This window comes from Bombus pyrosoma, linkage group LG16 (assembly GCF_014825855.1).
Source record: "Bombus pyrosoma isolate SC7728 linkage group LG16, ASM1482585v1, whole genome shotgun sequence".
Lineage (NCBI taxonomy): Eukaryota > Metazoa > Arthropoda > Insecta > Hymenoptera > Apidae > Bombus > Bombus pyrosoma.
This window is the reverse complement of record NC_057785.1, coordinates 2073417-2085929: the sequence shown is the minus strand read 5'-3', so window position 1 is coordinate 2085929 and position 12513 is coordinate 2073417. Positions and strand designations below refer to the sequence as shown.

The following is a 12513-nucleotide window of genomic DNA, read 5'->3' as shown; positions in this document are numbered from 1 at the left end:
CCTCAAGAAAACTGAAACGATTACATCACTTTATGTTTTAGAAAGTATAATCGCGACCGACGCGAGAAAAATGAAAGAAAAGATGTTATTTCGATCTTTATTTAGCGGCTAATTTATTATATAACTTTTCACTCCGACATTCGAAGAACGACTTTAATATTTCCAAGTTAAATGAGGTTTCCCTACTTTCATTTTCGGGCTACGAAATATCCACCGTATGCTTCTATATATTTGCATTTACCGTTCCACATTTTGGCTTGAATTATGCATAGAAATTATTCTTAGGGAACGTTTCACGAATGTTAATGGATTATACCGCGAAAAAATATTCCGTGATGAAGAAGATAAGTTATAAGTTAGGTAAAGATAATTATGATTTAAGAAACAGATGATTTAACATTAACATGTAATTTGGATAGAGTATGGAATTTTAGGAAACATTTTGTAGAATTTCATCGAATAATGTTTGAAAGAAAGCAAAGATAACGTAACGTTTAATAACTTGATTTTTTAAACTGATTTATCATTTAATTTTAATAATTACGACTTGGTGTGCAATTACAAATAATAAATTAGAAATAAGTGTGTGTATATTATTATTGTTTAGAGGAAATATTTTAAAAATAATCAAAATAGTGATTATTATAAGACTTTATGTTTGGGTATTGGGAAGCCTTGGAACATTTCATTTTCTATGTCTAATTTCAATGTTTCCTATATTGTCTGAACAAAAACGAAGTAAGAAGCTCCTAGACATAATAACTTTTATTTTATTATGCTTAGAGTTTGCATAAAATCTGAGTCTATAGATAAAATTCTGCACTTTTGCTATTAAACCCTGGTTTTATGATTTCCATTAATGACACAAAAATTATAATAATATTGTACTATAAGTACCTATATAAGTAGAAATTCAATAAAAATAATTAAAGTATAGGTAGTTTTCAAGTTACAAATAAAGAAGATAGTGAGAATGACAAAAATGATTAGAATATTCACATTAATTATAACGTTAAATACATTTCAAGTAAACATTCTAATGAAGTTTAAATTTCTTCTGATTGTTAGGAACAGATGAGAGAAATTTTTCTTAATTTTCATTCTAACATTTAATCTTTCCACTGTGCTAAAAAGTTATGTATAAACATATTCGACTGTACTTTTATGTCTGAACCCCCTTACACAAATAAACAAAAGCTATTGCTTGGAAAATATTTTGCAATTTATATGTAAATTATTTAATTATCCGTTGACGTAGAATTGTAAATAAGAATTTATAGCCTATAATTAGCAAGTTATCAGTTCTCTGATATTGTCATTTGAGAAACTTTATAAATAACAAATTACTATCTTATCTTATAATATCTTTTTTAACATAAAATTGTAAAATTTTAAATGAAGAGTTTACAATCTATACACTATAGTTAATATTATTACTTAATAAATTTTATAAATCACAAGACTTTATTTATTCCAAAATTACAAAGTTATAAAACATAAATATATAATAGCTATAACTTGCAATATATACATAATTGCTTAATAAATTACTATGTAAGAGGGCACTGGTGACATTACGCATCGCTGGCTTAGCCTGGAAATGAAAATGTACAAAAAAAAGAAAAAAAAAAGAAAACGAAATAGGAAAAAGAAAAACGTGTTACCAGTGAAGATCAAAATCGGATCAAGGCTATGAAGTTCCATGTATTCACAAACATCAACTAAGTGTCTCCGATTGAACTAATACGCTAATATCAACACGTTCTATTCATTATGTAAGTGGTAGCTAATTGCATTTACGTTCTCGAAGGATTATAATTGTAAATAGTCATATTACACATAAGCACCTTTTTCCTTAACATTGTTATTTTACGTACAAGTAGCGATAAAAAGTTACATTTTTTCCGTCACAGCTACGTACTTCTTATAGCAATAATGCCAATGATTTCCATAGAAATGAATTAACTAATTCAAATTAGAAATTTTAATTTATCTGACCGACTATTGCATTTATAGAGAAGCAGAAATAACTTGTATGGATTAATGCGAATTAAGAATTCTGTCACTTTTTTCACTAACCTTGTGACGTTATTTGTAAATTATACAGGATATCCCAGTATTTAACAACCAAACTTTGTCTCGGGTGACGTGATATCCAAATATTAATAAGTGTCACTGAATCTTCTAAAAACTGTTTTGCATTTTATAATTATGACATAATATAATATGATATACATTAACTATGAGCTAGCTCATTTTCATTCTTGCGTCTATTACACGTGTCTTTTTCAAATTACGAATCTTTCCATCTTCTTTTTAAATAATTTATGTCTACTTGTTCGATATATTTTTTGTTTAAGTTTACGCTGACATTGATATAATAATGCAATTACTAACGTGTTATAAAAGAATATTTTTTCGCTCATTTAACACTAAATTACAAGAAAAACACTGAGTATCCTTTTAATTTCTTTCATAACTCGATTACGTGTTATTATCCATCGTCAAATGTAAAACTACTTTTTCTCGAATGACGACAATTATGAGTACCGGCTAGCCCGTCGAATGACGATTTATTTTCTCTTCTCACAACCGTAGATTGTTCACGTGTGTTCTTTTTGACCTTTTTGTGCATTTATTATAGATTTTTTTCTTTACTCGAAAACCTACGTGTGTAAGTGTTTCCCAGAAAAAATATTTGAAGATTTACGGAAGATTGATGGAATATTCGAAGATCTATTAAGAAAATAATTATTGTATAACACATACAACAATAACATAAAGATTATCTATGATAAGTATCCAAATAATTTTTTATTAACGTTAATAATGTTATTAACGTCTCATATTATCCAGATGTATCATTATTATTCGATATTTTGAAAAAGAAATGTTATTTTCACAAATTCATTTATCACAAACCTGTATCGTAAATAATTGTAAATTTCAAGGAAAATTAAAATTAAAGTAACATTTAAAAAAATATTGTTCGCAATCGTCATTCTTCTATGTATTTTAATTTATGAATTTGATCGTGGCTTCTCCGCGACTCACATAAAACTCGATTTCTATGATACTCATCTCAACGACCTATGTGATCAATTGAGTCGTCCACAAAGTAAATATAAATTACAAAAGCATCGATGGATAGAGACAGTTGGACCTTTTTTGGACGAGAATAAAAAAAGACACAGGGACTGTGTTCAAACAGAGGAACTAATTGTATATATGTATAGCGAGATTAGAGAGAAAGATACGTCGCGTGCGTGTCCTATTATATTACGTAAGGGAAATGAGCCAGTGGATTCTATCTCTTAGTGGTTAGACACCGTTTCCGATTTCTCGGGGAAATTTACCTGTTCGAACTTAAGAAACATCTACTATATGTATAGTGTTCTGAAAACATGTAACATCTAATATTGCAATGTAATCATTATCTATATAATAAAATTTACCCCTTCTAAGCTGTATAGTAGTTGAGTTTATGAGAAGATGAATTTCCGACATTTCTTTAGATTGCTTAATTATCAGTCAGAAGCGTCATGTAGAAAGTGAAAGCAAGAATAACGATTAGACACAGTGGTTAACCAACGAATATACGAAATTTCTGGCCATCGATTTTTCTTAGACTTAATGAAAGATTTCGGGCGCCATCTGTAAATGACAATCAATGTAAATGCGCATGCGCAAAGATAACCATACTAAATTCCTGATTGTATCCTCGTGATTTTTCTATTATAAAGCAGCACGAAAATTTTGGTAGATAATAAGAAATTAAAATTAGACTCTGAATAAAATTATGTCCCTTGACAACATAATTTGATTTGAAATGGATCTGGGTTTACTTTTGGGAAGGGAATAGAATTTCAATAATATTAGCAACGTCGCTATTTAATTCTAACACGAAAATAATATGAAGATAGAAGTGGCTACCCTTTATTTCGTCAATGTAACAAAAGGCAGATCCACTGCTTATACACTATAGAAGAATTCTTTTCATTTTATACACATTAAATCACTGTACTAATCTGAATTTCAAATGTACGATCACACTTTATAGGATGGTTATATGTACAATGTAAACGATTAGATAGTATCGTTCAAAGCATCAACTAATGAAAATATTCTGAAATATAATAAAATAGAAGAATAATACATATTTCTAAAAATTCCTGTTTCCTTTCTCAAAGCTTTAAAGAATCCAATATGCCGAAGAATTTTAGAAATACAACATGGATATACAACAAGGAAAAGGTGCAATATTTCTAAAAAATTGTATATTTCTCAAGTAATGTCATTGGTATTTTAAACCACTAAGAAATTAAAAAATCAATTATTTAGAAGTCAATACATTTATATTAAATACTTATCGGTGTTTTCAGAAAAAATTGAAATAAATAAAATCGAATAAAACGAAACATATTTTTTAAAACAATCCAATATAAAAATGTAAATGTTTTCATAGATTAAAAAGGCAAGGACGTACAATAGAAATAGAAGTACATAAAGTGGAAACGAACCATCCGTCGTATTTTTCAGAGACCCGTTTATACGACACGGCGACGGACTAACAGTATTAATAATTAATGCGAGTTCTTCCGACTAAAAGCTTCTTTTACTTGTTAATTCGCAGTTCCCCTTCCGTTTGTCCACTGAATATGGCATTAACATAAGCAAACGGAGAAACGCACGAAAATAACCCTCCAATAACTGAAACGCTTATCTTGATTTCACGAATTGTGATCAGTGGTGGCTGTCCATGGAAAAGTTATGTCACTTTTCTTACAACGAACAAAGTTTGTATATATAATCAATCGTTTTCTATATGTATAACTTCATTTTATGATTTTCAGGATTGCTGAGAGCATAAAAAGACCTTTGCAGTTCTTAATCTCACTGCAATTCTCATGATTATTGTCCTACTCTTGCTTTTGTTTCAACCAAACAAAATATTTTTAATATTCTAAGAAAATTTTACATTTTACATAATTTAAGAGTAATTTACCGTGTTGTAATCATTTTTAACAGTCACGTAAATTTCAACTGTTACAAACTTTATAAATCAACACACTCAAGCAGCCGTGAAGCCGAGTATCGTATGCGATCAGTATAAAAATAAGAAAATAGGGCACTTCAAATATTACTACTTGAAGAATTAGGATAGGCAGTCAAGTAATATATCACAAGAGCAATTAAATATTTTGATATTATATTATAGCGTGTTAGTATTGTAGTTTACGTTTATGTGCATATATATTGCACATATATAGGGTGTCCGACCTAATTCTATCACTCTTAATTACTCTTTTAATGTCATGATACAACATAAAGATTTCATTAAAAAATTTAAATGTCATCTTTACAGGACGTTTCAAGGCCAAATATGTCCCCCTCGATACCATACAGCTTTTATCTGAATTTTGTCAGAATTTCTCGAAAACGAAGGGCCATGCACTCAAATTATTTTAGGGTTGTTTTATGTATTATTGTTATTATTATTCAATTTTAGAAATCATATAAGGTAAAAAGAAGTTTTATAGAAATTACGTTATGTCACAATATGGAGACATCTCAATTAATAAATTTTTGTATAAATAATGATACTGTCCTATTTAAGAAAATAAAAGGGAAAAGATTCGCGTGTATTTCAGAAGATTAATTACTGAGATCTCATCGGTACCTGTTTCTTTCCGAAGATTATAAATCGTCCCGATTAACATAAACAAAAAATTCCACGTGCTCAGCGACGACTAACAGATCACATAAAAAATGAAATTTTACGTTCACCCTACATTTGGCCAGTAATGTGTGTCGAAAATTACATAATTTTTTCATTAGCTCATCAGTTTGTTCTTCTGCTGCTTTTGCTTTCTGTTAAAAATAAGTTGTCGTCCTTACAAAATTCACAGAGAAAAGTATCATTAATTTCCCATTATATTTTTACTGTCATTACACAATTTTTAGCTCTTTACAAAGTTTCTTTAACAATTGATTTAACAATTGATTTCTTTCAGCGCCTGACTTTCCTTATTTCTGCTCATCGCTTCATTCAAACTTTTTGGATAATTTCGTTTTATTTCACTAATTCGTGTTAATCAAAATACTATTTTAAGAAGAACTCTAATCTAACCTCTAATAAATTAAATTAAACGATTTCAGTATCTAATAAAAGTAAAAATAATATATATACATATGTATAAAAACAACTATAACAGTTAATATAAAAATGAATACAATTGTATGTATACATATAAATAGAAACAACAATACAAAAACAAAGGCAGAATTTCAGTGAAAAGTACTTTTTGTCATAATTCAGTTTATTATAGAGATATTTTTCTACCAAAATGTCCTACGACATTTTTTGAACACATGCTACTGAATAAAATTGGTAAAGAATCAAGCAAACTAAATTACCAAATATGGGTGGGCGTGCATTGATTAATTACGCGACGTAGGTTGACCTACTCATCGGGTGTCTTGAAAATTTTCTACTTTGGACGAAACAAGTGCTGGATTTAGTTGCATACACAATTATATAATAACGATAATCGATTCCACAAACATGACGCGATGTGCCAGAATACGTTATTACTATCATTTAACAAATGTAGAGTAATTATTATTAATAGTAGATTCTCAGAATAGGTCAGGTAATGGAATAATTCTTGTAAATAAATGTTTAGATTTCTCTAAACTAAGTTAGCTAATTAAGTAACTCTTAAATAAGTAAATATACAATTTTTTAACATCTCGTATAACAAACCCTTCGCAGCTTCCTTTATGCTATTCACAAATCCACATAACTAATAAACTTTATTATTTACCAAAATCTCCTCCAAAATAAGGAAGCACAAAATTTAAGGACACCCTATATGATCAACCCTTCATCTATCACCTACACGACTCAATGAATCCCATAAAAAAAGAAAAAGACAAGATACTGATTATACTCATTTTACTCCCTAAACATTTGAAGCGAAAATATAATGTCCATAAAAACACATCATATCAAAAATAACAGTGATTGGTATCATAGGTTAAAGAATCCCGAAACCGGTTAAAAACATGGCGATCAACCAAGACAAAACATTTACCTGCCAGCCCCATTTCCGAAACAGTGGCGAACGTAGCCTCGCTATCAGACGTGTAGATCTTCGATCAATCGTGCACGAATTCTCCCGATCTTTCTCGGAAAAAATTCCTCGCAGGTGGCCTCCATTATCGTTCTTATCACCGAGACAACGACAGTAGCCCTGGCAAATTACGTTACGGTATGACCGCGGCCTTTAATTACGTAATTTCTCGGCCATCGCACAATCGTCTGTCGATCGAAGCGGAAACACACTCTAACCTAAACCGTTCCGTACAGTGAGCCAGTGCAACGAACTAAGAGGGAGGTTTGAAACACGATGGAGCCGCAGCAAACAGGTAGCTAAAACGCCGTGATGATAACTTTCATTCGTTTCATGACAACGTCGCAAAGACGACTGCCTGGCAAGCAGCTGGCGCGTTTTGCGCTCGGCTCGTGGCTAGAGAGTGGGGATAACTCGAGTCTACCATAGGAATGAATATAGCGCGAATCGCGGCGATAGTTAGAAATGAGGGGGGCGCTCGCGTTCGAAGATTAGAAGTGGTGGGTGCTAGGCTGTTGGTAGATTAGGAGTAGGGGAAGGAGACAACGGGGTTAAAATTTGGCGCGTAAATGCAACGAGGGTTGGTTTTTCCTTATGAGAACTATTAATCTCTTTTATTTAGAGTTGTTATTTTAATGTTATTTTGATATGTTAATATATTGATAAATTTAGCAACAAGGTTTGATTTCTATTTTATAAGAACTGTTAATCCTTTTAGTTCCGAATATAGCAGGATCCCATATAACACGAGAATTGTGTAATTTAAATTTCTATTATGAAAGTTATCAAATATCGAAGACTGACAGAAATTTTCGTTAAAACAATCGATCTTTTTCTAAAGAAGAAAAGCAACAGAACTTTGCAATCAACTTAATATTTAAATAATATCCAATAATGATTTCACCAAGTACATTCGACTCAAGGAATTTAAAGAGCATTTGAAACACGAGAGGCACATAGTGAAGAAGAATTATTACGAAACATTAGCGAGATGGAAGACGATGTCTCTCATCAGCGACTGGAGAGATACAAGAAGATGCTTTCTTTTTAACTACGACCTTGATTGACCCTGAGTAACTATGGTCGCTGAATTCGTCGGAATGTGAATTACGTACATTCGTAGGTATACAAAAACGTACTGTTCTATTTAAAAAAAAATCTCAGTGACCTTTATAACACTGTCTTGTACCATAACGCGAGATCCAGGAAGAAGTTGAATCAAATAATTGATTTTCTAAAACATCTCGATTTTATCCCCTATGTATATACTTTTTTGAATAATATTTGCATATATATGTGTACTTATAGGAAATACCTAGTTTCCCATTTCATTTCTTATGTCAGATGCTGTTTGCATGTTTATATGATAACTTGCCATTAAAATAGAATAAATAATGGGTTATTATATTTTATGAGGATAACCTGAATAAAAGTAGATACTATACTATATAATGCAAATATGCAAACAATACGTGAAAGAAAATGAATCTCGACTGCAATATTACATAAGTCGAAAATCGTAGGATATTGCATCACTGATCGCACGAAGGACATTCAAAATCGTCAAATAGCATTTTTGCTTGAAAGATCTTACGTCAAGAGCAAAGAAATCTGAGGTCGAGTAACAGTCGATATATATGTATGTATGTGCTGTAGTGATTCATAGCATAACACGAAATGCATATTTGTGCAATGAAAAATTTAAATTCTCTTGCTCATACGAAATTAAATTACAAATGAGTATTTAATAAATCATTTAACCTTCTTATTTTATCTATTTTTTCGAAAGTTCAAACTGCAAAAGTGCACAAAGTACACATAATGTGTATAAAGAAGTAAACGCACTATAGTACGTGCTAAAGTGACGAATGAAACGGATCATGTAAGTTCTAGTATTTTAATTTTGTAATACATAATACACAAAAATTTAAATTTCTATAGACATCCGCAATACACAATTAAAATTCCACCATAAAATCGAATGTTTGTTGGGCTAACCTCAAAAAACGCTAATTTTCACAGTAACTCTAAAAGAAAACTAAATAATTAACTAATATTCCACCAAACATCACAATATTGATATATTCTATGTCACAAAATTAAAGAATTATTAAGTGACCACGAAATTGTCGATATCTCATTTAGGCACGGGCACATTTTAACACTTCACTGACCGCTAGCGGTTCAACAGCATACGCACGTCCGACCGGCAGCTTACGCGCAGATTCTCCCTGGCGCCGGCTCTGTTTCGGTTTAGACTCCAATACCATTCTTTTCGTTCATCGCGAACGGTAAGTTTTTCAAATTGGTATAAAACTGTGGGAGCTTACAAAGCAACGCAACTGACGCAACTGAGCAAGGTACCTTAGTACCAAATAACAAATTACTGCTCGAATAATGAGAAACAAAAAGCCGATTAATAGGCTATCGGTCGGTAAGCGTCGACGACAGAAAACCGATTAATCGGTTATCGGTCGGTAAAGTGTTAAAGGGTGAAGCCTCTACTTTTGCCAATTCAAAGTATACTACAAGTATATTACAAATTTATGACAGTTCAAACATCGACAATTTTTCGGTTATAATTGAGCAATTCTTTAATTTTGCGGCATAATGTGTATTATTCGACCAAACTTCGTTTAAGTAAGTACACTGGTTATGGAACTATAACATGAAACAGTTACGCGGATTATCCTGTATATTTTTCCTGCCGCCAGAAGCCGAACGGTACCCCTTGTCTAGTACACTTGCCAAATCAATTCTTTTATTGGTCATATATTTTGAACCAATGGACAAGCAGACTCGAGAGGTGCTATGTTTCCTGCTTGTTTATCGAATATTATGAGAAGATGTAAAACAAGTTCGACAAAGAGAACGGTGTCGCAAAACGAGGTTTAACTATTGTTCGATGTAATAAGAAACAACTAACGCGTAAGCTAATAGACTCAATGTCCAACGAGTAGGCTTTCGATTAATCGGCACACGTGTTGTGCAGTAATCAGTAATCAAGAATGTAATCAAATTTTCAAGAACTCATTCCATCCACATTGCTCAGTCTCTTTTAATAACAAAGGTTTCTTCGATTAATTGGCTTTTCCACAAAGGTATATTTCCATCAAAGGAAAGTGTAACATGAGAGGGAGAGAGGGGTGAGAGGAGAGAGGGAGAGAGAGAGAGAGAAAGAGAAAGGAAGGGAGAGGGAAGAACAGAGGGTTGAAGAGAGACAGAGGAAAGTGAAAAAAATGGTAACAAAGCCGGTAGCTGGTAAATGAGTCAGTTGATAAACAGAAAGGAACGAAGCAGTTTCTGCCGGAATGAGACAGCTGTAAATGAATCATTTTATGTGCTCGCCCGACTATCACGTTGCCAGGATGATAATTATGCTCAAACGAGAGAGTCTCACTATAAACATTTCGAAATTTTCGTTTACTTTTGGTTATTAATAAAACGATCTTATTTATTTTGCGTTACATATAAGATATACTACATAAAATCAATTTTTTAGTGGCCGTCCTTTTTAAATCGTGTGTAATATTGCAATGGTAGCCAGATCTTATCAGCGTATCAAAAATTCTGAAATATCAGCATTTTCCAATCCAATGTACATTGTTGAAAATGTTTAAGTCTATGAAATTTATCTTATTTTAATCATTCTGACCACAATAATATACATTAGAATACTTGATATTAAAATACATGTACATTTACTTATTATTTAATATTACCTATATACTACATAATATTTGAAAATTATCATTAGTCATTTTCGTTAAATGTAAAACATCAAGAGCGAAATAAATTATTTGAAAAATAAGTATTTTAATGCAAGGATTTACTTTGAGCAAAAAAGACTCGGTATTACAATGATTTACTTTTTATGGCTTTCATGGGGCTCATCGTTTTTTCATCTTTTTGTTAATCCGAAAGAAAATACAGAATGTTGTTTTAATTTATAGCAATGCCTCTATACCGTGTGCCCATGCATTGTCGCCATTGTTTAAGAATGAAGTTAATAATAGCGCTTTTATTATGGAAATTTATTTAATTCTTTATTTCAATACGGGGATGGCTCGTAAATGCAAATGTTTGGTGACCTTCAAGTGGATTTACATCCTGTTTTTTCGATATTTTTCTTCAGATAGCATTGCACACTTTAAAGTAGATAAATAATAAACGAATTTTCATTACTTAAAAATTACTGATTCTTGTAAAAGAGTTCCATTTTTGTAAAAGAGATTGGCCATTTTTAGTGATATTTTGCTGCACAAAATTAATTAGATTGGTAAAAAGTTTAAACTGTCCATTTAAATTTTTAAACACCTTAAATCTACCAAATTAATTTATCAAATTAACATAATTTCTATTTGATCGGTATTTCTTGTCTTTTAAACATTCCTATCAAAAAATAAGGAACGATTGAAATTATATATTATCTCTCTTCACTTATCTAAAAAGAAATCGCTGTTAAATTCAAATAAAAAAAAACTATACCGTGCGTGGTACTCGATTTCACTTTAATAATTTTACGATTATTTGTGTTTACATTATTCCACATCTTTCAAAGAATCAAGGAAATTTCAATGAAAAAATTCTTCCTTTCTTGTTGCGGAAACACGGCATGAGATTAACAATTAAAATTATCAGAAATTTTTTCCAGGAGAAATCGTTCGTTTTATTCAATTATTTATAAAAATAAAACGAAGTTTCTTGCTAATATCGCGTTTCCACTTTCAGAGAGAAAAAATGTTATTTGCCGTGGCAAAAAACGTGCTTAATCGCGATCCTTGCAATACCCTGGCAGATAATAATAGCAAATTAACTTTAATTAACTTCGATGTTACCACGAGTCTGATTAATTAAGACAACATTTAAACAAAAAATTATACGGTTTTCTTATCCGGCTAAAAGTTACTGCAGTCTTAAATCACACTAATAGATCATTATTTAAACATCTGAAAAATTGTAATTAATTGTGAATTATTGTTGAACAATTAGAAGCTGACTAATTGGTATTTTCTATTCAGTGCATTTAAGTGGATATTATAGATACACGACAATTCATTAAAATAACATTAAAAACGCTAAAATACATAGAAGATATTTTGTTAATTAAAATTTTTTGAAGTAGTGTTCGATTTCTATTAAAATTTTCTTTTTTATGAATTGTAATATTAAATTTTAAATGTTTTTTGCATAGATTTCTTTACATTGCTATACGTTTGATTGACTGTAATTGTATCGTCAGCTTTTTACATATATTTTTTCATATTTTTGCAAATATTTTTCATGTGTACTATAATAATTTATTTGATTTTTATAATCATAATAATGAGACATTATAATGAGCGTAAAAAATTATTATTTTTAAAAATAATAATCG

General features: G+C 30.7%; 1 protein-coding gene across 10 annotated transcripts in view; it reads right to left on the bottom strand.

The window, feature by feature from the left end:
• The window catches only part of LOC122576384 (hepatocyte nuclear factor 4-gamma), a 50096-nt gene that overhangs the window by 22447 nt on the left and 15136 nt on the right, over positions 1 to 12513 (bottom strand). For 3 of the 10 annotated variants that reach the window (XM_043746612.1, XM_043746613.1, XM_043746610.1), the window contains exon 1: positions 7098 to 7497. The exons of the other annotated variants lie outside the window; for them this stretch is intronic. Coding sequence is in view for 1 of the 3 variants with exons in the window: in XM_043746610.1 (XP_043602545.1) it covers positions 7098 to 7110 (13 nt within the window). In the remaining 2 variants the exon portion in view is untranslated. Of the gene's footprint in view, positions 1 to 7097; positions 7498 to 12513 lie in introns of those variants that run through there. 10 annotated transcript variants of the gene reach the window in all.